At 38.3% G+C, this 26,828-nt stretch overlaps 1 protein-coding gene across 1 annotated transcript; it reads left to right on the forward strand.

The window, feature by feature from the left end:
- Positions 1–278: 278 nt before the first annotated feature.
- Positions 279–26,828, forward strand: BCHE (butyrylcholinesterase; the record flags this gene model as incomplete). Its single annotated transcript, XM_079539974.1, has 3 exons — positions 279–1,795; positions 21,268–21,434; positions 26,701–26,828. The coding sequence occupies 3 exons, from the start codon at positions 279–281 to the stop codon at positions 26,826–26,828; spliced, it is 1,812 nt and encodes a 603-aa protein (XP_079396100.1).

Raw genomic sequence — 26,828 nt, forward strand, 5'->3', positions numbered from 1 at the left:
TTTCTATGTTAATTTTAACTTATAAAAATACATTACTTGTCATGATTATGATGGTTATGAACCTGGTTAAGAACCTGGTTAAGTTGCTTTAGGGAAATAAGATCTTGCAAAAGATATTTCATTAAGTTAAAGACTGTTTGAGCTTTGTGCAGAAGCACCATCTTAATTTAAGTTTGCTTGGGATGATCAGCATCCTTTTTGAATTAACAGGTTTGGCTCTGGTGTTAATACATGGAAACGATAATCCTGAATTTCTTTTTTCCTCTCTTTCAGGCATCATGGTTTGGGCAAATGGGATGAGCATTTGTGCCAGATTTCTCATGTGGCTTCTTCTCCTGTATATGTTCATCAGGAAGGTAGTGCCTGAAGACAATATTATTACAACCAAGCAAGGCAGAGTAAGAGGAACGAACCTGCAGGTACTCGGAGGGACTGTGACAGCCTTCCTTGGGATACCTTATGGAAAACCACCTGTTGGTAGCCTGAGATTTCAAAAACCAGAGCCTTTCGAGTCGTGGTCAGGTATCTGGAATGCCACTAAACACGCGAACTCCTGTTACCAGCTTATAGATACAACTTACCCTGGGTTTCCTGGAACAGAGATGTGGAATCCAAAAACTAACTTAAGTGAAGACTGCTTATACCTTAATGTATGGATTCCTTCTCCCAAGCCCAAGAATGCAACTGTCATGGTTTGGATATATGGGGGTGCATTTGAGACTGGGTCAACTTCCCTACCTGTCTATGATGGCAAGTTTCTAGCCAGAGTAGAAAGAGTCATTGTAGTTTCCATGAACTACAGAACTGGTGCGTTAGGATTTTTGGCTTTGCCAGGAAACAAGGAAGTTCCTGGAAATGCAGGTTTATTTGATCAAAGACTGGCACTTCAGTGGGTTCAGGAGAACATAGCATCTTTTGGAGGCAACCCAAAAAGTGTGACTATATTTGGAGAGAGCGCTGGCTCGGCTTCTGTCAGCTACCATATCCTTTCTCCTAAAAGCCATCCATTATTCACAAGAGCCATCATGCAAAGTGGATCTGTAAATGCCCCCTGGACTGCAATTCCAGCATCTGAAGCCAGAAGGAGAACAGTAGCTTTAGCTAAACAACTCCAGTGTCCCACCAGCGATGAGACAGAGCTAATTCTTTGCCTCCAAGACCAGGACCCCAAGGACATATTGGAGAATGAAGTTTATGTAGTAAATTATTTCTCTCTTTTACACATTTATTTTTGTCCAACTGTGGATGGTGATTTTTTAGTGGACATGCCAGAAACATTGGTTGAGAATGGCGTTTTCAAGCAAACACAGATTTTGGTTGGTGTTAACAAAGATGAAGGAACGAGTTTTCTAGTATATGGAGTCCCTGGCTTCAGCAAGGACAGTGACAGTTTGATCAATAAAACACAATTTGAAGTAGCTTTAACTCTGTCCTTTCCACAAGCAAGCCAACTTGCTATAGAATCTATCATTTTTCAGTACACGGATTGGGAAAATGAGCAAAAACCAGAACATTACCGCGATGCCATGGATGACGTTATTGGGGACTACCATATAATATGTCCTGTGATGGAGTTTGCCAAAAAAATTGCAGAAGTAGGGAACAACGTGTTCTTTTACTTCTTTGAACATCGATCCTCAAAGCTCCCTTGGCCAGAGTGGATGGGAGTAATGCACGGTTATGAGATTGAATTTGTGTTCGGATTGCCTTTAGAAAGAAGAGTTAATTACACCAAAGCTGAAGAAATCTTGAGCCGGTCCATGTTAAGATATTGGGCAAGTTTTGCAAAAACTGGGTAAGTGTGCTGTAGAATTCTGTTTGGTTAGATGGTTGTTATTGCATGAGCAGAACCTTAACTGTGTTGATGGTGGTTTGACTCCTGATGGAATGCTGAGGCAGGATTAACTGTTCAGCTAGCCTGAATTCCTGTCTTAGTTCCGATAAAGCACAATCTTAGTAAAATAAACTGTTATTTAGCTCATGGTGGTGAGTGAGCTTAAGAGAATAATGTGCATTCACCTACGAAAGCAAGCACAACACATTTTTTTTGCTGTGGTAGCAGCAATTACAAAGGAAGTTAGTGGTCTCAAGTTTTAAAAATAAAATAGTTAAAACTTTGAAGACCTTAAACAGTAGAAACAAGAGCAAAGCCCAAGTAGCTGTGAGATGTAATTTGTTCAGAAAGCGCACGTGTAAATGTGAAGGTCTATTATGTTCAGAAGATGAAATGATTCAGTTTGCTGGATGTTCTTCTCAGAAAGCTTTATGTTCCCATCTGCACTGTAAGTATAGTCCTGACTTTCACTGAAGACGGTAACAAATCTCTTGCTGTTTCCATTAGGCTCATCCTTAAATGAAATACGTACTAGCCCGCATGAGAAGCAAATAAGCATATTTCATTTGGATGTTTGAAATGGATTAAATATAGCCCCTCATTCAGTCTATTTATCTGGTGTCCAAGAGAAGAGTGAGACAGCTCTTGCTCTGCACGGTGGCATCCTGGGACTCTCTCAATGTACTATTAAGTTTGGAATGAAAACATTTCAGAGCAGTAAGAAAAACAGCTGCTACCAGAACCACGTAGAACTGGTCTCAAGGCTGCAAGCCTCATGCAATCGGGGAGCTATTTTGACTTCTCAGAAGCTTGGTTTGCACTCTCCCCTAATTATACATGTAGAAACCTGTGCTTTTGAAAATATAGGATCAAACACTTAATTTGTGCTTTTACAATGTTTTATTTCTGAAGTCCTCTATTGTAGTTCTTTATTGTGAGAGTAGTGAGATGCTGGAACAGGCTGCCCAGAGAGTTACGGGTGCCCCATCCCTGGAGGTGTTCACGGCCAGGTTGGATGGAGCCCTGGGCAGCCTGGTCTAGCATTAACTGTGGAGGTTGGTGGCCCTGCATGTGGCAGGGCGGTTGGAGGTTCATGATCCTTGAGGTCTTTTCCAACCTGGGCCATTCTGTGATTCTGTATGTCATGGTAGACCTTTCTTTTTATTCATGAAGGGTGTGCAGATTTGGAAAGAGAGAATGAATTTTGGGATAGTATCTAATTCTTTTTCTTATTTGATATCAGAAGAGACTGTAGCGCTCATTCAGTCCGTGCAACCTTGTACGTAAAACAAAACATAGGTAGGATTTAGGCATTTCCAGCAATGGAAAATTCAGCACAAACATTGGCAGGTTCTTCTAACTTAATACAGTTACAGCTATAAAGAGAACTTCTGTGTCTGATCGGAATGCGCCTATTCCAGTTCTTCATTTCCCAGATGCTAAATTTTGTTTGGCAGTTTCTGAGATTTGTATTACAGTTTGTGTTCCAAGCAGAGAGAATTCTAGGCTCTATTCAAATAACCCTTAATCCTTTTTCTTGTTGAACAAAGCAGGTTATACTCTCGAGTTTCTCACTGTTATACATTTTTTCCAAGTCTTGAATAATAACTGTGCCTCTCCTCCGGAACTGTGATTCATCAACACCTTGTTGGAACTTTCCGTGTTAGAATTAAACACTGTCATCCCCAATGAGTCCTAATTACAGATGTCATCTGTCTCCTATTTCAACCTGATATTCCCCTGTTTACTCATCCAAGGAAAGTGTTATTTGCATTGACCATGCTGTTATGCTAGGAGCTGCTGTGTGCCTATGCATGATGGTTAATTGATCTGCCCCAACCTCACAGTCCTCCTTTCTGTGCTGGCTCTGATTCAGCTCCAAAACCACTGCGTTTCCTGTCTGGCACCAGCCTGAGGGCAGCCCAGCTGCTGCAGCGCCTTGTAGCCCCTTTAGGTTACACTCTGAGGGGAAATTTTTTACATACAAACCTTTTTTAAACAGATTCACTTACGACATGGTGGTTTATTTGTTTTGTGTTTTTTTTTTTTCCAGAAGACACATTTTTTTAATGTAGAAGTATTAATTATATTAAAAGTTCTATCTCATTTATGTATTGGATCTTGAAATATATGTATATATTCACTGTAAGTGATGAGCTTTTTAACTCAGATTAATGACCGTACAGTTAAATATACTCATCAAAAGCATAATATTTTGACATTGATTTTATTCTACCAAAATTAAATGAAAAATTTAATCTTAGATCTCTTCCTGCTTCCCTCTCCTTTCGGAGCCTGAAGGCACCACTCCCTGTGAATTCTGAGTGAAAGGCTAATGCAGAGAAATGCATCCAGCAGGGGCACACGTTTTGGAAATGAGTTGTGTGCTTGATTTATCAATACCAGAATGCATGTGATAGATTCCCAAGATGAAGTCTGCATGATGAGGTCAGGCAAAACTTGGTAACAACTCCCTCATCGTGGAGACATGCTATGATAGCACTGCTTTGATGCTGGTGTCACTTAGGCTCTCATTGAAGGGCAAAGATTCCTTATTACATGCTGCAACCAGGATCTGATATCAGCCATCCAGAGACCATAGATTTTTTTATTTAGCAGAATCATTTATTAGCAGAAGAGAAATTTAGTTCTATGCAAGATATTGCAGAGGAATGTTTACATCTCTGTCAAGATCAGGCTGGGGGGCTCTGAGTACCTGATTGTCTCTGTTCACTGCAACAGAATTGGATTGGATGACCTTTAAGGGTCCCTTCCAACTCAAATGATTCTGTGATTCTATGATATATGTTCATATGTATATAAAATTCAATTACCTACTGTGCAAAATAGAGTATACAATCCTTGTTGCTGTAGCTGGCTAAAATGAAGTTCGCTGAGGTTTAAGTTCACAGCAGGCTTTAGCCATCAGTCCAGACATCTCGTCTGATTATCATTAGCACTGTAATTAGGTTAGCCTACAGATCAAATTTCAAATGGTTTCCACAGCAAATAGCAAATAATCCCTCCCTCTGCTTCCAATGCAAGTATAAAAAAACATCAGTATTAGGGTCAACAATACACTCATGGAATTTATGTACCAGGAAATGATCTGGTCACTTAACCACTTATCCTACTGTTCTCATCATCGAGACTGCAGATGTATTAAGTTTAATATTCCTAACGTAAAAGAAGTGAGGGAATAAAAACTGTTAGTGACTCCAACAGTAAGAGCTGATTGTTGTTTTCCCTGCACCTCTGAACACACAGTAAACATTTATATAGAACTGGGGAAGCCCAATTTGGCATAATGTTTATAGTCAACTCTGGCATGATCAAAGGACAAACATCTGGGGAAAAAATTACTATTCGTGGCTCCAGTAGATGAGGAGAAGTTGAGCAAAAAAGATGAAAATCAGAAATATCACATAGCACAAGTCGTAATGAGGGGGGTTGACCTAATATGCTAATATGCAGAAGTTCAAACATGTAAGAGAGGGAAGAGCAGCCTGTAGAAGAAAGGAGATAAGACAAAGTTAATCTGAACTCATAAAAGTCAGTTTTATCCTGGTGCTTTCTGGCTGGGAGGGCACAGCTCAGCTCACCTCTAGCTCAGCAGCTTGCTGTGGGTTGCTTCTGGCTCTGTGTTTCTCATGAGGGGTCTAAAAGCCCCCACTTTGACCCAAATGATATCTGTTTTTCATTCTCACTTGAGCAACTGGATTAAAAATGGTCATATGAAAAGATCTGATCTCTGTCCTGGAGCAGATTCTATTTCTATGAAGTAAGGAAGAAAGGACAGACTGAAAAGCCCATGGGATTCCTGGTAGTGTCCTTTAGGCTCAGCCCATAGGATTATTTCTAGCTAGTGCTACCCTTGATGCTGGCAGGTACGCATAGGTACGCACCTACCACAGAGTTGTGGCGAGGCAAACTGCTCTGTGGGTATCTTCTCCTCCAGCTGTACATTCCTAGCATTCCTTCTCAGGAATATGCTTGATTTATTCCAAGAGCAGATCTAAGTAATCAGTGGAAAAGGTTAGCTGTTAGATTCTGCAAGTGTGAGCTATGTGCAGAGAAAAATACCGTGCTCTGATTCGCGGTGTTTAGAAGAACATGGCTCCAGTGAACAATCTTCTATTCTGTGAGAGCTGATCAGAGTGCCACTAGGTGTAGGGTGGATGCTGATGTCCCTTAAAATGCAGAGAAAGGCAAAGATTACTGAACTGCCAATTAGTTCTTGGGGTTGTATATCAAAAGCTTTAAGGCATAGATGCACTTGCTGTTTCAAAATGAATGCAATTTTCACTGGCTGTACTTTCAGTATCAAGCAAGTTCAGCTGATTATCCCAGCCTTTCCTTAATGTTGTTATCATGATATCATCCAACATTTTTTCTTGTTTGAGCCTTGAGAGAACAGCACTTGTTTGAGCTCTTGGCATATGTTTGAGCCCTGAGAGAACAACACTGTCATTGCTCCCTTGGAAATCTCAAACATGGAGAGAAGAGGGTTATTACTGGTGCTTTCTAAAAAAACATCAAGTCTAATATAATATTTATATTATGAGAAAGAACAGATTCCAAAATTGATTGCCATGATTTAAATTTGGGTTTAAGTACATTCTGTTTTCCTTCACCTAGGATCTTCTCATCTGATTCTTGTGTTTGAGACTATTGGCAGATGAACATCATTTAGTGCCATCATTAATGCCTTAATGACAGTAGGTAGAAATCCAAACATCATCAAATTTGGATAGGCAAAGGAACGTGGCCAAATTGTATTCAAGTGAAAACCTAAGTGTGATATTGATGCTATATAGAAAGGGGAGATTCAAGCTCAGTATAATCATGTTTGTATATAGGTGAAGTTCATTGTAACAGTTGGTTAGTTTATCATAGCTGGCCTTCTGAATGCTTCCCAGCATACTTGATTTTAAGTGAATTTCACAGTGATACAAATAAATTTAAATTTTTATTTTGAGATAGTTCTAAAATTCTTTTCTCTGCTGCACTTTTGATGTTGTAGAGAAAGCTTTTGAAAGCAAGCAAGTGACACTAACAGGTACTATCAATCATGACCAACAGAATGCTCTGCTAACTCCATTGAAAAGAAGTTTTATTTATCATGAAAAAATATATGGCATCCCAAATCAGTGGTTGCTAGGTTATGCTTTTTGCATTATTTTATTCATTACATTTGCTAACTGTATTTTTTAGATAGAGGTGACGTAAGCTGACAAGGAGATAGACAAATCAGATGAGATGAGAACTCAAGACTGTAGTGGAGTGTACAGAGATAGTATTTTTTAAGGCTTTGTGAAAAATGTTTTGGATAAAAGGAAACTGGCAAAACTTGTCCCGCTGCCAGTTTTAGAACTGCTGAAACAAATCTTTGCAGCTTTTTCTATAAAGTGAAGCCTTTGAAATATTTCCTCCTATGTTTTAAGAGAATTTGTGAGGCTTTGATTGTCCCACTAAAGCTCTGAAGCACTTTGCCCAGTTATTATTGCCTTTCCCTGATGTTCCACTGGTAGACATATAATAAATTTCAGTGCTTTTGTTACTAACTTATCACAGCATGTTTATAGATAGTAGTTTCAGAGCAGTGAGAACCAAAACAACAGCCTCATATAGAGTCCAGACAAGAGACTGAACTGGGGACCTATATCACCTACGTATGGAAAGGGAAGAGTATACTGGGAAAAGAAAAAAAAGATAAAATAAACCTTCCAGCCACTATAAGTTATTTCGGTAACTAAGAAAGTTTACATAGCGCTGAGATATTTGGTGATAGAAAATATTCCATTCCCTGTGTTGGTGAAAAGCAAAGCTTTAATTTTGACCCAAAAGAGCACATGCATTCTCACATTCTGTGTCATGGGAATCATGTGTGAGACATGAAAAAAATACTGTGGGCAACATGGACATGTGTAAAAATGGTCTAATTTTAGGAAACCTATTGTCCACTATACCTATTTCTCCACTTTTCATTTCTGGAGCACTTAAAAGTGGCTCGTCATCTTTCCATGGTCCATATGTATTCTTGTATTCAGAAGCTGTAATGGAAATGAGTGAAGCAATACATTTGAAAATAGTGCATCATGAAAAAAAATCAGTAACTAGAGACTCTTGGCAGTTGTCTCTGTTTCTGGCTTGCAAGCTGACAAGCTGTCATTGAATTTCAAATCTGAAAACAGGAATATTTGATTCAGTCATCTTCTGAAAAGAGGCCTGGGATACAAATTGTTTAGATTGGCTTAATATTGCAAATACTGCAAAATTACAAGATGCCTTGTTGATTTTCATATATGCAGCAAATGCAATTCTATCCATACAGATTTTGTTCTCTGCAAAAGATGAGTCAAATCATTATTTCCAAACATGAGATGAGAACATCTATTAAAGAAATGTCCAAATATTGTAGAAGTAATTGAACGAGATGTAAAACTAGAACCTAAAACTATAATGCAAAGCTTTGCCTTGAGTATAGCACTGGCAATGTTTTACAGAAGAGTGAGCTCTAATGCAATTGCCAGGAAAGGGACAGTGGGTAAAGAATCTCTTCCTGATGACGGAAGAACTAAAAAGCTTTGTGATTAAATCAGCAGATTTCAATTAGAAAGAAAAAAAAAAAAAAAGAATTCTGCTATAACCTTTTCTGCTTTGCACAGAAAGCTGTATTAGTTGGTTTTTCTAAGCTGACTTTGTCAATTTAGCATCTGAACACTTTAGTGCATCTGATACTCTGTTCTTTCCTCCTAAAATGATTTCTAACTTAGCTCTCTGATTCCACGTTAAATTGTGGGGACAATAAATCAGTTTTGGCACATGCTCAGTTACCGCAGTGACAATCACAGCTTGAAAAGACTGCAAATACCTTTGAAATACTGTCAAAGTCTGCAGGATCAAATCCACCAGTGATAATCCACAGTGCTGGAAGTGAAGAAGGTGAGCTTCCTGCGTCTGGAGATGTAGGCAGACATGCAAACACACACACACAGGCAGAAGAGAAGAAATAACACAGAGGATGTCTTTGAGGTGGTTTTATAGAGCTATGCTGCCTTTGGCTGATTATGTGCAAGAAGAGAGGGAAATGTCTTGGATGCAATTCTTTTTTACTCTCTTGATTAAGAGATATCTGGACATGAGGAAGTATTACTTTTCAGAAAGGGTGGTCAGGCACTGGAATGGTCTGCCCAGGGAGGTAGTGGAATCACCGATCCTGGGGGTGTTCAAGGAAAGACTGGATGTTGTATTGAGGGACATGGTTTAGTGGGAGCTATTGGGAATAGGTGAATGGTTGGACTGGATGATCTTTTAGGTCTTTTCCAACCTTGGTGATTCTGATTCTATGATATGTAGAGAAACCCGTACCAGACATGCCTCCCCATTGTACCCAAGCTCTGCAGGAAGCTTACCAAGGTATGTTTTGGGAAAAAGAGAGAGAGGCAAAGAGATACAACTGTTCCAAGAGTTAAAATAAAATCATGGTATGCTTTCTATCCTAAACTTGGGGGTGAGAATAAGAAGCCTGGATGGAAATCATTCAGCATTTGATGTAGCACGTGTAAGTATAAAAGATGGGAAGACAAGAGAGGAAGATGCTAACAGATACAAGAGGCTAGGTGAACAAGAAAAGATATAAAGAAGAGAGGAAGAACAAAAAACAGATGGAAAGACAAAAGAAAAAATATCTCAGATACTTGCCATGAGGTATTTCTGAGGTGAAAGTATCTGTGAACAGTGAAATGCATGCATTAACCTGGTATGAATTATGTGTAAAGAGTGTTCGCATATAAGAGCGACACACTTCAGAGATAATCTAGATTTAGGGATTACTTTCCCTGAATCATAAATACAGACGTGTAAAGACATGGTAGCAAAAGTCACCTTGAAGTTCTAATTAGTGTTCGCATGTAGCTAATTCTCTTTTTAGGGATACTCTTCTTCTATGTGGTGTTTCTGCAGCGTAGTCCTTGTTTCATCATCAAAAGACAGAAATTGGAGTTTCAAAGGTCTGCAAACCCCATTTTTCCAGTTGATTTTGGAACATTAATCTGAAGTCCTACTGAGGAGTTTCACACAAGGCATGGAAACCGTGTGGTACAAATTTTAATTTACTACCCAAGACTGGAGATTGGCTTGTTTCAGGGAAGTGGCAGAGGGGAAAAAAGAGGAAATGAGGAGCAACAGAGGTTACCTAACTGTATTTTCAAAGGTAGCTCAATAAGATGTTTAATTTTTTTTTTTTTCTTTTCAATCAACTGCAAGAGAAGTCAGTTGTGAGTAAATGTAGTTAGCAATTTAGTCACAGGATTTGTGAGATTCTGTCCTCACAAATCTAGGAGCTGCATAAGTAGAAATCAGACATTACATGCTTACAGTTAGTGATGTTAAAAATTTCTACTCTACTGCAGATATAAAATTAAAAGCTGCTGCTATCATCTTCTTTCCCAGACATCCCTGGCCTTGACCTTTGTTATCTACCTTTCCTCCAGGGAAAATAAGACAACTTCTTAATTTCACAGAGCCCGAACTCTGTGGAGTGTTGCTTCAAACTTACATCGGAGAGGTTTTATATTCTGTTGGAGCTGCTGCTCAAATACTGTGATTTTTATTTTAACTAATGAAGTTTAGAGTATCTGTCTCTCATCATTTATTCATCATGGTATTCTCAAAGAGTAGCCTCCAAGTGAATTTTCTGTGTAACTGGAAATGCTTAGAGGTTTAAATGATTGTTTTTTCCTAGATGTGAAGTAGTGCGTGTGCTATAAATTTCCACAAACGCCCTCTTAATTTTGGCACAGAAGGACTTCAAACTGGCTCAGATATCTTCCCTTCTTCACGTACTCTTTCTTCTTGAGATCACGATTTTCATGATTCTAAGTTTAAAAGTTTCTGTTTAGAGATCTCTTTCTTGGTTCCAGGATTGAGTTTAAATCAGACTCAGAGGACATTGTAACGCTGGGACATTATTTTAATGTGTTTAATGTAAAAAAAATGTATGATTTCTACTTACAGATGTCAGACCCACGGAGAGTTTATAACAGTGATAAGTGGATAATTACAATTATGGCAACTGAAGTTTGTAACTTTTGATCTTCGTACCAACAGAAATAAAACAGTAGTAGTAGAGGAAAACATCAAGAAAAATGCTACTGTTATCAACTCCATCATGACACAGTGCATCCAGATGATTTTTTTGGGTTCAGAGCTATGTGGAGTACCCATCTTGAAAAGAAATCATGATTAGGGCAATTACAGTTGAAAGCAAATCTCAAATATTACACCGCAGTATAGCATCCATTACTCAGCCAGTCTTGAAAATTTGGTCTTTAGAGGTAAGGAAAGCATTGCATCAATTTATCTAACAATTTCCAAGTGTCCGTGAATGAACTCTATTAATGGCAGAGAAAGTGAGAATTTGAAACAGCAATCATATACATATGAGTACAATATTTACTCTTTCTCACAACCAACAGTGTTGATAATTTTTACTAAACCAACCGGGAATTTAAAACACAGCATTAATAGTTCCATGGAAATAAAACATTTTTCTCTTCTTTTACACACTCTCTTTAGACATTTCCAGGGAGCAATTCTGGTTAGAATACTACGTAAGTTCAGATTTTCCAAGGCCATGAGAAAAAGTGTGGTTGTAAAGGAGATAAGCGAGTTTCAGTGGATGACTGGAAGGGAAAATGCTATGTCAGTTCCTGTCTACTTTTTCTTTTACTTACATTATGTGGAAATGACTTCCTCCATCAAAGTCAAAATAGGATTCAGCATCTTGTTTCTTTTCCAAATAGCCCTCCTCTTCAGCTTCTACAAGACTAAAAGCTATCATTCCTTTTGATTTTCTGCTGAGTATCAAAAAATAGTATCTTTGAGCAGTAGTCCTTGAAAGCTAAAATTGGTACCATATGTAAGGTCATAAGGGTCTTACAGAATACTTTGCAGGAACAATCGACAAAAAAAAAAAGTTTAAGTCCTTTGGAATGAAAAAGTCTTAAGCCATAGTATGACTCTCTTTTGTCTGTTCAAAAATGACTTAAATATGAACTGTGAATGTTCACACTAGAACCTCGAGTCCTGGAGAAGGTGTGAAAGCATCCAAGTGAATTCTGTCCAGAAGGAGAGAAGCTTTTTCTGTAAATAGCTGCAGGTATTTCTCCAGCTGGGACCTGATCCAAAGCTTTCTGAAGTCAAATAACCTGCCCCATTTGTTTGGATTTGGATTAGCCTCTAACTTACTGAATCGCTTCAGAAAGTGTTGGACTGCGCTTCAAACATGAACCAAAATAACAAATCAGATGCAAGGTATGTTAAACAAAAAGAATAAAGTACTTGTGGATATAGCACTGAGCTTTGCTGGAATATTTTCACAGTGCAGGAAACCTAAGTACAAAGGTTCCATCCAGCATGGACACAGGAGGTTCAAAATACACTGCTGGGGTCTGAAGGGCTAATTAACTTTGGCTTGGCTGACCTGGCTCATTATTAGTCCTGATACCAGAGCAGACTCCAACCCTGGAGCCAGAGATCTGAGGCACTGAGCTCTTAAATGCATTACAAGCATGCCCAAGTTGCTAAGACAGAACATCCTGCATCTAAATTTCTCAAATACTGTATTAATAGCCAATACCTTAAGACCTTCCTTGTTAATCTTTTATATGTAGCTGGAATTAATGAATAAGTACCAAGACATGCACAAGCAAGAATCATTTCAGCTTGATAAACTCATCATGAATCAGTTTTCAGCAGAAAACAGACCAAAAAAGAAGCAACAGCTTGTTACTTCATTTCCTGAAGCTGATATTGTTTGTAATAACACATACCATGTTAAATTATAGTCTAAGACACTTAAACACACCACGGCTGTCACCAAGCTGGAATCTGGAAGGAATATCCTGAGCTTTATTTAGCCCGTGAAGACGTAAGAAAGCCTAGTTGCAAGGTCCTTCTCCAGTTTCTGTCAGTTAAAAAGTATGCCAGCTGGATCCTACACGTTTCTTCAAGGATCAGCACAAGAAATAATGTTTATCTTCAATATAACTCGCAAAGCAGTTTCCTTTAGCAGGGACTCAGAGGCACTTTATGGTCATTAGGTAATGAACTCATGTTTGTAATCTGTGAGCGAGAACAACAAAAAATAATGAACTTTCCATCAACAACTGTTTAAGAAAAGTAATTTGGAGGATTCAACTCTGCAATCTCTCTCATACTTGTAGTACTTAATCGCATAAGCCCTCTCATTCAGTACAATGGAAATCCAAGTAAGGCTCAATGATCACAGGATCACAGCCAATGACTTTGGTGTCCCATTAAGGAAATAGCAAACAATTTTCTTGCAAGAATCACATTCTTATTAAAAAAAAAAAAAAAAAAAAAAAAAAATCAGTGCTTTTAAACATGCTCAGTATTTATTTTCTAAACTCTAATATTCTTCTTAGTGCCAGAGGAGCACAGGCCAGATGTCTTGAGAATGCCAGTTCCATGAGGCTTCAGAGAAGCTTAGTATATAAAACAGATAATTGTGAATGCTTTCAAATCACTCAGCAAACTGCAGGCTGACAATATCCCTGTCTGAGTTGTCACCTTTCACTATGGAAGTTTTTAGAGCTTGGTTATTATAAATGACACCACTCAGACTTTTCAGTTGATAGATTGGATAGTTGTTGTCTTTTCCACTAGTCTGAGAGGATAAAGACCTTAAGAGGATATTTAAAAATAAAATATTAAGCACGTCAGGACACGTACACAGAGAATCCATCAGGATAGATAGGATGGCTAGTGATTAGCTCTTATCAAGGAATACCCTGGAAAGCTGTCTCAATTAAATAAAAAACAGCAAGGTAACTTGTTATGTGGTATTATGTACCAAGAGTACCAAGTGACATCAAAGCTAATATGTGTTTTTGTGAATGTCAGCTTTCCAACTTGCTTATTTAGGAGTAGCACTTCCCCTTGTCTTTGTTATTCTAAATGAGCCAATCCACAAACCTTAGGTAATACACAGGAAAATGTCTCTGTCATCTTGTCTTTGCTTTTGCAGTTTCTAACCACAGAAAGCCTCAAAGAGTATGTTTTAGTGTGAAATATTTGGCATACTATAGAGATTTTGCACAGGCAGTCCTTCAGATCCTTTCAGCATACAGTAAATGATAAGCTGACTTGGGAAAATGTTCTGAAAGTTAACAGTTTTTCTTATAGGTGGTAGAGATGCTTGTTGAACTTTTCCCTTACTGACTTCTCTAAGGATAAGCTCCAGAACAGGTTTGTTGTCTCTGTCACAAGAACATGAGGTCTGCCCTCAGATAGAGGATTTTGAGTCTTTCTCACCATGGTCTTCTCCAGTGTCTAGTTGAGAGTGAGTCATCTGAAACTAACAGCAAGGTAGGAAGACACCAGCACAAATCCAAACTGTCTGGGAGCTGGAGAAGATTCAACAAATCTTTTTGGTAGGATTTGTTTGGGAAATGTCTGTTAAACTCCCAGTTGTATCTTGGGAGCAAAGCCATACACAAGCCCACACCATCCCTGCAGGAACTGCAGCACCACCCAGAGCTGTGGTTAGCCTCGCAGGGATTGTTTTTTGGCAAGAAGATGAATACAGGTATAAATATTATGCATCATGGCCTTTGGAAATTACGTGAGATATCTGGAGATGTTTGCCTGACTAATGCTAGAAATACTTCTGGCTCTTTGGTTGCAAAGGCAGCCTGGAATGTGGGGTGCTCCTTCATCAGCAAACCACTGCTCCTTGCCCAGATGGAGAAGAGAAAATAACAACGTGCTCTCTTCCAGGCTGAAAAAAAAAGAAAAAAAAAAAAAGATTCATCCATTTGGCTCAAATGCTAAGTGAAGTACTTGAAGATATTTGTTTGGGTGTTTTATTTAGTACCATCATGATTAATGGAGATGTCCTACACAACAGAGCAATTACTAAATCAGTTAGGAAACTGAGATCTATTTTTAGGCTACAGATCTCATGGCCTTTCCTCACAATGTGTGATACCCTCAGTGGGACTGCTTACTGATTGAGGCATGGGCAGGAGGGAGTCAGGCTTTGTGCTGCAGAAAGGGTAAAGCACTGCCGTATCCTGTCCCTCTGAGGAGCAATGGGTTGGCCAGAGTTTTGGTGGGGACCTGTCAGATGACACTATTATTCATTAGCTCTTATCATCCTGTAATTTTTCATTTGTCTACATACAGCTTTATTAAAGTAAGTGGCTATGTTTACTCACAGCATCATTAGAATTTACTCTCTGGTATCACTTCTGAGTCTGGCATCTCTTTTTCTGCCAGCATGACTCTGCCTCCCGCCTCTTATGGATACCAACAGTTGATCCTATAGCCCAGGTGATGTTTTCTCATCCTCTTATTCATTTTGCCTGCTCTGTGCTCTTAGTCTCTTTTACCTTCCTGAAAACACATTAGAAGAAAACACAACCAAAGTTTATAACACAGAAAAAATATTTTTGTTCTGCATTTCTACAAGTGCAAACTCAAACTACAGTATTAATTGCATTCATTAGGTTTCACATTTTAGCAGGTATTGTTAGATTTCACATCTGCACTGAGCTGATGTAAGAGGAACCCTAAGGGTGGAACCTATGCTGCTGCCCTGGCTGTGCTGCTGGGATGTACCTGGGGTACATCTGTGCAGGCTTCAGCAACTCCTGCAATGACAGTGTAGTTCTTATTTGATGCTGAAATTACTATTTCCATAATTCTTAAAGACTTTGTTATGCAGCTGCAGAAAACATGCAAGAGACAGCATTACTGCTGCTGTTGCATTCCCAGGTAGCTGGGAGGCACTTCCCCTCTCCCTGTTATCCTGTGCCCATGGTAACACAGAGTAAAATGGCATCCCATGAAAAACAGCTGATTGCCAGCACTGCCTGATAGCTGCAAGGAACCATGAAAGCTAATAAAAATGATTCACATTCATTCTCTCCTCCCTTTAAACCAACTGTTTAAAAGAAAAGGGGGCAAAATTGAGAGTGAGCATCAACAGATACAACCCTGGTGAAGTCAATAAAGTTGCACCTAGCAGGAGCAAGTCCCCATTTAATTTCAATTCTTACTGCACAGGGGAAGAAGAGGGTGCAGCAGCATTATCATAACCTTTCATTAATCTCAGCAGGCACCTCGTTCAGCTAACGAGACACATGCCAGCAGAATGCCAGTGTGGTGATAACCTGCAGAAGGCAGCGAGAAACAAATTGCCTTGCTGTGCATTGTTTTGTTGACTGGTGCTGCTCTGATGAGAGCTGCAGAGGTAAGCTGTGTACAGAGAGGCCACCTTTCTACTGCTCTGCAGCTCAGAGAGGAATGGGATATTCTCTTCAGGGTGAGCTGCAGGCAGTGAGCTTGCTGAGCTGCTTTCAGAGAGGGTCAGAGGAAAGCCAGCAGCTACTGAAGAGACAATTAAGAGCAATAACATGCTTCTCAGGGGAAATTAGTATGTGCTTCTTCTCGGGGAGCAGTATCTCTATGAGCAGCTGCAGCTAAGCAGAAAGCAGTGTGTGTTTGTGGCCTTCCAGGCAGGTCTGGCTGGAGCAAGGGGCTGCCTGGTGCTGGAGGCAGAGCTCTTTCAACCTGTGAATCTCTTAGCAAGTTTGGATTTGTATAATTAATCTGTGTTAGACGGATGAAATAATGGATGAACTTGTTGCAGTTTTCTCTAGGGAAACACGCAAGGTGCTGACTAGATCCTGTTATAAACAGAGCTGCTAAACAGGAATAGAATGAAGGTATGGGACAATCTGAACCAGCATGCGGTACAGCCTTTGCAATACTCTTTACAAAGGTAAATTGTGTCTAAGCTGTTTTCCAAGAGAACTATCACAGATTTTTCTTTGTGGATGACAAAGTATAGTGTAACAGTGCAAAAGAAGCTCTCTGTTAAATGGAGACACCACAGCAGAGTGAAAACTATTAAAAGTTCACTCACAAAAATAAAGTGAAATAGAAAAGTAAAGAAAAAAAATAAATCGAAGATTAATTAAATTTTTGTGAATTTGTTTGATAAACCATCAAATTAATGCTATAAATATTAATAAATATGCAGTGAGCTAGTGTTGTTTTCCAGGCTATATTGATCATATTAATGAGAATGGTAACATTGGCATTTTGATTATGATGAAAAGAACTGTGTTCAGGTTGTTGAATTTTCCATCTGAAACAAATTGGCCTTCTTTTTTTTATGAAGTTTTGGAAGAAGAACATTAAATACACAGAAATGATCATGATATCACAGAATGGCTTTGGTTGGTTGGAAGGGATCTTAAAACCCACGCAGCCCCAACTGCTGCTGTGGTCTGACTGCCCAGAGCCCATCCAGCACAACCTTGGACACCTCCAGTGAGTTATCTCATCTAAAGCCCTCTTCACTCCTGCTGTCAAATCTGGAATGTTTCCCATGAATGAGCCCTGAAGATAAAACTCTATTGACAACTATGGTTATGCAACATTCAAAAAGGGAAAGTATGACCTGTGGAGCAGTAAATTTAAAAAATAAAACAAAACACACACACAAAAAAACCAAAACAACAACAACAAAAAAAACAAAAACCAGATTCCACAGATCAGAGGATTGCAGTGCAGCTTATGAACTTTAGTGGTAGCATATATATGTAAAGGTGGTACATGAGAGCAGCTTTAGTAGAGATGAATTGCTAAAAACTGTTTTTCAAGTTATTGAGAAAATGTTTGGCTGCCTTAAACACTTATCTTTACAAACTAAATGAGAAAACATCACTGAGCTGCTACCAATATTGAAGAGCCCAGCCTGAAACCTCATGGCATATGAGAAGCAAAAAAACCCAGAAGAAATATAGAAATAAGTTCTGTGTATGCCATAGTGTAAGCACAAGTTTGGGTTCTTTTCTTCTTCTCTTACATTTCTTCTCTGGGAGCAGTTCAGATAATTGCACATCTTAATTGCCCTAAGACTCCTGCACAATGTTAAAAAGTGTATAGAAAATAAGCATATAGAAAATATGCTAAAATTATTCAGTGAAGAACCTCGCATTTTCTATGAACAAAAGGAAGATATTTCCTGGCTAGAGCTTAAGGATAAGGAATGTTTTTAGAATTCAATGAAGTTGATGCATGATAGAAATGTAGTCCAAGCCCTAATGGGCATCCTTTCAAATCCTACTGACGGCACAGAGGTAGCTAGGAGTGAAATGTAACGAAGAAGACACGAATGAATGGTATCAGAAGATGAAATAGCATCAAAACGTTAAGAGGTCTGAGAAGCTGATAAAGTCCACAGGATGGAGGTTTCCATAGAAATTCTGAGCATTGTTTCAGTAGCTTCAAGTTCTAATCTGTCAGCCAAGATCACTCACCCAACCACACACAGACACAGGTAGGCCTGTATGGTGTTGTATGGGAACTGTTGAGTCATGGCCTGAACTGCTGATTGAACGCCTGGGGAATGGACCCAGTCAGCCCTGGGAGCACAGGTGAAGGCAATTCATCTGTGTGACTGGAAGGGGTGGAGCTCGGCTGCAGCTCTCTTAGACCTCATTGAAGGGCTGACTGCCAGTATGGAAGGATCTCTTTTCTAAGATCCCTTCTTGAAGCTTTCTCCTTTGAACCTAGAATCTTCTGATATGGGTTAGCAAACTTTTTCCCTTCCTTTATATCACCCCTCTATCGTGGCAGTTTTTCTGTCATTGCACCTTTGTTGTAATGCCTTTCCCATCATATTGATCTGTTCTATGGTTGCAAATGTATTGGGTTCCTCTTTGTTTGGTAAGGATATTCTCACAAAACTTTTAATTTTTTATGTGGATATTATTAAACTTGGAGTTTGGTCTGGACACTATGTGATTTTGTAGCTTTTTCTGTGCACTGCAATTCTCCTCATGAAGTTATTAGTAAGGAGGAATGAAATGTAATTGCAATAGTACAGTGAGGTCATAGTCATAACTTGTTCTTACCAGTTAAGCATTGCACTCTTGTGATCTCTGTGTTTTGCTTTAGCTTGGAACTGCTTTTTAACTTTGGAAATTTTCAGTAGTGAAGCTAAGATGGGAATTACTGGACGTGTCTTTGAACAGTAAGCATTCTGGAAATTAGAGAGTATGTAATGATCAGCACGCTCACATATTTCAAAATGCTGCACTCTTCTGACAGTTCTTTCAATAATTTTTGGTAAAATACATCTGTAGCCATTGTTTAATCCCCCCTACACCTGCAAGTTATAATGTGGAGTGTCATGATTTATTTCACAGGATAAAAGCTGTTAAATGAATACTGACAGCACCATTAGTGTTCTGATCTTGAAATGAAGTGCAAGTCAACTCTGCTTAAGTTGTCATTCTTTCGAGTCACAAATAAATGCGTGGTTAAAAGGGTGCCATAAGTTAATCAGGGCAAAATTAGTAAAGAAATATCAGTAAGGAAGTGAGCCAACTAGTAAATGGTTTATTGAACCTCTTAGTCTGTAAGAGTTTCTGTAAATGGATGATACCCAGTGCTATGAACTCTAGAGTAAAGCAGAATGCTGAAATGGGGCAAACGTTTGACTCATTCTGCATGAACTAAGATGTGTCAGTACTATTTCAGTGGCTGAATCTTGTGTTTAGATGGCTCCCACCTGTACCCACTGCCTTGTTCCCATTAGTGGCAAGCAGTGCTCAAGCAGGCTCCATGAAGTCTTGGTGAAAAGTGAAGTAGAGAAAAGCAAATTAACGAAGCTTCTATTTCTCCTTAATTTATCCTGCCGAGGATCATCAGCTACCATTGTTCTGCCCTAGAAACCATTCCTTGATGTCGTCTTCTAGCAAAGAAAATGAGTCCTCTTGCATGCACAGAAATAAGATACTTAATTTGTCTTCTAACCTCTTCAGAACTAATACAGATTTGTATTTTAAACAGTTACAGATCATCCACTTTTTTTTCTAAAATATCATATTCATTCTCATTTGTTCTCTAATGCAATGTTTCACATTCTGTTCTTTTTAAACACACTCAAATTTATTTTTTCTCTAGTCATAGAGATCCATCCAATAGATACTACATGTTGCCCTTTTCGGAGGGGAAAGCTGGATCTGTCTGTCCTTTTGAATGTTAATGTTTGTCACTAGAGCCCTATGAATGAATGTATTATAAATATTTATCACAACTATTTTAATACTAGCAGCTGTGATCCTTTAATGTGCAGAGTCTGTGTTGTAAAGATCCAAATGCTCTGTAGCTCTTCCCAATTTCCAGAAGATTTGTAATTGTTCATGTTTGGCACTCCTCTACTGGAGCTTAGCATAGCCCAAGGAGGAACTTTTCCTTGTTAATGAGAAATAATTCTTTTCTCTCCCACTATAGCTTCAATGCAAAATTTAGGCAATTTTGAACCTTTACTTGCATTTTTTTTTTCTGAGCTATTTCATCCAGTCAGTTTGTCTATCTGAAATGGTCTACAATATTAAAACTAAAACATGAGTCATGAAACCTTCCAAACTAGCTTATTCTTTTAAGGCATTGGTAATAATATACAGCTTCTATGAGAATCTCCATATTCAATACACGTATCTTATGCATAGTAGTTAATCAAGTATTTTTTTTATCATAAAGTGTCTATACAAGGGTTGCTCTGAAAGAAATGCCTTCTATTTTGTTATATTGGCCCTGTCAGTTGTTGGTGGAATGACAGTAATGGCTGAACCTTTCCACCAGTCATAGGATCTTAGAATGGTTTGGATTGGAAGGGACATTTAAGATGATCTAGTTCCAACACCCTGCTATAGGCAGAGACAGCTCTCTCTAGACCAGGTTGCTCGAAGTCCCATCCAGCCTGGCCTGGCTGATCTGTTACATTTTGTTCCCTTATGACAGATGGCAGCAGAGGGGCAATCTGACAAAATGGCATCAGATATGGAAGTGCATATAAAGCAAAAGTGTGGGGGGAAAAGTGACACCCACTGATGTTTATTGACGTCTGCTGACAAACCAGTGGATGTGAGCACAGTGAGGTGATGGTGAATGGTACACAGTGGTGACATTAATAGTGGTCGCGGACTGTGACCAGCTGGTGCAGATTTTTATGCGCAGGTGCTGCAGGCACTTGTTTATCACTGGCAAAAGTGCATTGCTAAGGCAGGTGTCTGTGTTGGAAAACAGAGTTTTGTAGCTGAGAATTTCATCTATCAAATAGTCTTATTTTGCTCTTTGTATCCATTGCAGTTTCCATATAAATAAATAGGAGGCATTACTTTCAGAGTGGCCTGCATATAGTTTTACTTTTTAAAAATGAATTTCATTCAGGTTTTTTCAGTTGCTTAAAAAAGTGTACTCCAGTAATTCCAAACTAACATAGTTAAGTTAATAACTGTTGAGTGAAAACAACCAAGCAGAAAACCTTATGTGATATGATGAAATGAGTCCTCATTCAAAATGAAATATTTCTCTTTATCATTTAGAAATCCAAATGGGACCCTGATTAATGGAACAAGATGGCCAGTCTTTACCAGTACTGAACAAAAATATTTAACATTAAATACTGATGCTTCGGAGGTACTTACAAAACTACGTGCTCAGCAGTGTCGCTTCTGGAATATTTTTTTCCCCAAAGTACTGGAAATGACAGGTAAAAATGCTTTTTAGATACTTTAATCTAAATTGTTTCATGCAAGGCTTGTTTGCTTGGTATTAATGTGATAATTCAATCTAAGCCTTCATGTTTCCATTTTGTAACTCTATTTCCATAAGATGTTCAGATGTTAGATAAAATTTCCGGAGCTGCAGTGATGGGCATCATACTCTATGGAAAAGAAAAGAATCATTGAACCTGGATCCTAACCTAGCAATGAGACAAGAATGTTGTTAAGTAGTGCTGCTTTGTCATATATTTACATCTATCAGTCCCTGAAATACTGTAACAGAAATACTGCTTTTATATTTATGTTTATATATATATTTATATATTTATTCCCTACACAATCTTGCACAGTTCTGACAAAGAAACATTTAAGTTTCTACTTGCAACCGTGACGTAACACTTTGTATTGTAACAATTCTCTTTGCTGAAATAGTGTTTTGCATTCCGTATCTCCACTTATGCCCAAAAGAACTCATGGGACAGTACATTCCATATATATAAAGTATTTCTTCATCAACTGATGCTTCTTCCATCATTTCTTCTACTGAAACAGACAAGCAGGGTTACTTTATTATGATATAAGGTGGTAGAAAACAAGGTATAAGGAAATGCTGTGTCATTGCTGCAAGTTGTAGTTCAAGCTTAGTTCAGATAGACAAAGTAGGGTTGCATCAGTTAGGACACGAAGACAATCAAACTGAGTTATTTTGCAGACCTTGCACTGCTGAATGATCAGTTTGACATGGGTATGCTTATCAAGGAACCAGATACTGATCATTGCATAAGTTGTGCTACATCTTTGACATCTTCTCCATATGGCACTGCTGAGTCTGAGCAAGCAGACTGCTGTGGCAGACCAAGGCAGGTTCACTGAGGCAGTTCTAGTTCCCACTATCTTTGTGGTTAGGTATTTTGATCACGCAAAAAGATCTGATGTGTTCAAAAATATGTATAAATAAACCTTGTGGTTTAGGGTTGAGAAAATTAAGAAGAAAAAAAATAATAAAACTCACTAATGTAACACTCACATAGATAATTCTGACCTTTCTATCTCTAGAGTATTTTCTATGATTTTTGGAAGATTTCTTCAGGTCTCCCCACTCGATTGGGATATGTAAGGTTATATCTGAAGATGTGAGTTTAAGTTGGTAGGCAGATACACCAGACTTAGACATGTGTTATGTGGGTTCTCAATCCCAGCTTGACACAATTGCTACTCACATACACATACGTAGGTAGCTCTATTGCAAAGGGCCAACTGCACACAGAGTACCCTCCCTTCACAGTCACCCAAAGATAAAGCAGGAGCATTCAGCATTTAATGTTTCATTCGAGGACAGAAGCACCGGGACAACCACCAGAACGTTTTCTGATGATGGCTTCTAAAAGAAACACACTGGAGGGACAATAAACAGTAAGTGACTCTTAAGAAGCTTTTAGAGCAATCATATGTTAATTATAAAAGCATCTCTGTAAGACTCTACCTCCTCAAATGATCTTTAACGCATCCTGAGCCCCAGCTATTTACATCTCTGTTTCCTCTAGATTATAGAAAGCTGCAGGTAGCCAAGATTTCCATTTATCTTTCATTACTATTTTAGTGTCCAATATATATAGTGCACACATTTCTGTTTCACTTGATATTATTGCATCATACATCATCTATAAGGAAGTCAAACTTCAAAGTGGCTATTGGAAATATATTGTATTAAAAAGTAAATACATAGGCTCTGAAAAGATATTAACTAGAAACAGAGGGAAGTCCAACCTCTTGTAGTAATAACCAAAATCACTGTGTTTGCTATGAACCTCTCAAAAGCATCTGGACTCCATAAAACAATACTTAGAGTATTCAGGCTATTAAAGGTGTGATGACTTAGAAAAGTCACCATCAGAATTAGTTGCCTATTTCCATAGAGATATGTACTGCAGTCCTTATGCATGCAAAAAGTGGATTAGCCAAAAACAAACCTCACTTGCAGGTGACAAAGAAAATTCCACTCTGTACCTATGACAGCCATCTGTGGACCTTTATAATCATAATTCTTCCCAGCTCCAGCATTTTGCATACTGGATGTGAGAGGGAGAACAGCTCTTAAAATTATTCACCCCCAAGATAGGGCAACTTCCATTTGAAAGATGATGATAATAACCTGAAGTCCTGAAAAATATATATAAAAACAAAATACACTGTTTGATTAATTTTTTTTTTTTTTTTTAAAGCATTGATATTCAAAGCATGTGACTAAAAAGCATTGAATACAGAGATGCTGAAGTAGGTATTCTCCTTTCTGGCATATCGTGTGGAAGCTATCACCATGAGAGATACAGCAGCATAAAGCTGTAGTGTTTACGATACTGATGAACCAAGAAGTTTTGCAGGTACCAGCATTTACGAGCTGTTCAGGAGGACAGGAAAAAAAAAGAATTCCAGCTTGTCATCCCTTATTAATTATGCTGTGTCATAACAGCTACTTGGCCTTTGTCTCAATCTTAATGTTAATACTACAAAAATAAATTCGAGATTAGCACTTTACTGGCACATGTAGCAGAGCAACAAATGATGTTATGGAGATAAATATAACTTTGCTATAATGCCATTGAATTGAGGGCTGTATGCCTATGTGGAAAGAAAAGAAATGCCAGCTGCCTGTGCTGACACTGCTGAAGAATCAAAACAACCTTTTTTTTTCTTTCCTCTGTTAAACTGGGACCTTTCTGAGCATTAAGATATGATTCATCGCCTCCTGAAATTTCCCCCCTTCTCCTTGTAAACTTCTCTGTGCTTTGCATTAGGCTAATTAGTATCTCTGTGGAGTCGGGCTATCTAGAAGATGGCATATAGCAAAATAACCTCACTGTATTATCAGCTCACTACCCGAGAATTGCAGCAACCAGTGATCTGAGCTGTAATTATCAGTCAAGTCAAATTCTCTAATCTTTTATCCTTTTTTTCATCTTTTTTTTTTTCCTGCTTTCTAGCTGTCAGCTCATCCAAGTCATAGGTGGTTGTTTCAAAGAAATTGATGATGTTGGTGATAGTGGGATGCATTGACTTGTGACTTCAAGTTGAATCTTATCGCTGGAAAAGCAAACAAACAGGAATCCAAGTTCTTACTTCAGTGTTTTCCTTTCTCTCTCTTGTCTTTTAGATTCATAATGGTGGCAAGTCCGAATTTCTCATTGTCTGTTTTCTCCAGCTGAACAGTCTCATAATTTATACTCTCAACCAATGACTTTTAATTGAAGCTGTGTGTATTATAAAGTTATTTCGCTTTCCAATGTCTTTGGGCACAAATGCTTTCTGCACATTAAGACTTCAAACACATCTAAACCTGAATAATTAAAGTAAGAACAGGTTTTTTTGAATTCGTAAATGGAATCTTTGCCTGGATAAACAAAACTGAAAACTAAAATAAGATCAGAAATGAGGTTTAAGTTTTCTTTCTTCTAATAATGCCAGTGATGGTTCACGTCAGATGACCAATCCTTCTGACACAAGTGGAAAATCTGGCTCTGAAATCCTGGGTAATTCCTGAAATTAGAAGTGTGCAGAGATGAGTTCCTAGGGTCAAGAAAGCCAAACAATGTGTGTGTGTGTGTCTTCTCCCTCTAGTTCTCTGAATCATATCGGCACAGCTTAGTAATCAAAACATGCTGTTATTATTATCAGCGTTTACAAATGTTCTCAGGGTTAATCACAGCTATGGCCAGCAAGGGGGAAAAAAAAATATATTTTCTGAACTTTTCTTTGAACTCTGATGTAACCAAGTTTATTGACTTATTTGAACTGAGAGCAATTTGGTTAACTTTTTAATATTTCTTCCTATGTTTGTACACAGTTTCACTTTTGATTACAAGAAGCACAGAATCTCCCCAAGAAAAAGTATCTTGGTTTTATTTCTGGTCTCACTGGAACAAAGTAATGTAAATCTCATTTCAAAGTCTCATTAAATTGCCATCTGGATTTCCAGACCAAAAAGGTTTGGATGTATTGAGCTGAACTGCAGATAAGCAACCAAATTACTGCATGCTTCTCCAAACTAAATCTCTGAATCTGTTAACTCTCTTTCCAGAATATTTTCTCTACTGATGTGTAAAACACAAAAGTATTTCATTTTCACATAACCAGTTAAACTTGCAGTGCTGGCAGATCATAAAAAATGGGGAGAAAAGAGTGTTTTTATAGAGGGAAAGGGCCTATGCTCTATTGCAGCAGAAGAACATAAAGTCAAAAGAGCATAAAGAACTCATGGAGCTGTTATCTAGTGAACACAATTACTGCATTTTTTGGAAGCAAGCTGCATCAATATGGGACACTGAGATAATTAGGTGCAAAATGAGTAAAGACATTCATAGATCATCAATGGTTTCTGAACTTTAACAGAAATTCTGCAGCTGACCCACGGTATGCAATGAGCCCTGTATGCTTTATCTTTCATTTTGTGGTTGTATGTGTTGTTCCTGCAAGGTCACCGCATCCCTCTCTAGGGTTAATTATCTTTTGGGACTGGAAGAAGTGATCCCTGTCCATAAGATACTCTGGGAACCTTGTGAAATGATGTATTTTTATTACTCTTCTCATCTTCACCCTCTGCTCTGATGCCTATAATGAATTTGGCAATAATTATTACCTTGGGATACAGGATTAGTCAGCAAATGCTTTATAGGCAAGAATGAAAGAGAAAAAAGAAATTGATTTTACGTTGACATTATGCACGTTTTATGGTATCCTTCTCCAAACTTGTGTCACTTGTATATTAAACATGTAGATTTATTTTGAAGCAGGGTGAAATCCTGGTCACCATTGTAATCCATTGAAACTAAAGGCAGGACTGTTGTGGCCTTCAACAAAGCTGTGATTTGACTGTAACTTTACAAGTTACCTATCTCAGATTGCGTATCGTATTCTTTGGGGTATGTAGGCTTCACTGTAGAATATATTGAACTAATATTTCAAGGGTTTCACAAAAAGATGGCTCTAAAATGGCATGTTTGATGGACAGAATATTATGCAAAGCAGCAATCCCATACATAAACATCTTTATTCCCCTGCAGTGTGCCTGAATGATATCTTTGCAGTTGTTCCTGATCTGTCACTGAATTTCCAGTCATTCCAAGTTTGAGAAAAAGATACAAAAGAACATCCTAAAATGTATTTAGAGCAAATTACATTGATAATCAGAATTATTTTTCAATTAGCATGTAAAGAGATTCAAATTTAGATTAATGTAACCCATATCATGTTTTACAGGAAATATTGATGAAGCAGAACGAGAGTGGAAAGCAGGATTCCATCGCTGGAGCAATTACATGTCAGACTGGAAAAATCAATTTAATGATTACACCAGCAAGAAGGAAAGATGTGCAGGCACTAATTAA

Source organism: Tetrao urogallus (assembly GCF_951394365.1).
Source record: "Tetrao urogallus genome assembly, chromosome: 9".
NCBI classification, from domain to species: domain Eukaryota; kingdom Metazoa; phylum Chordata; class Aves; order Galliformes; family Phasianidae; genus Tetrao; species Tetrao urogallus.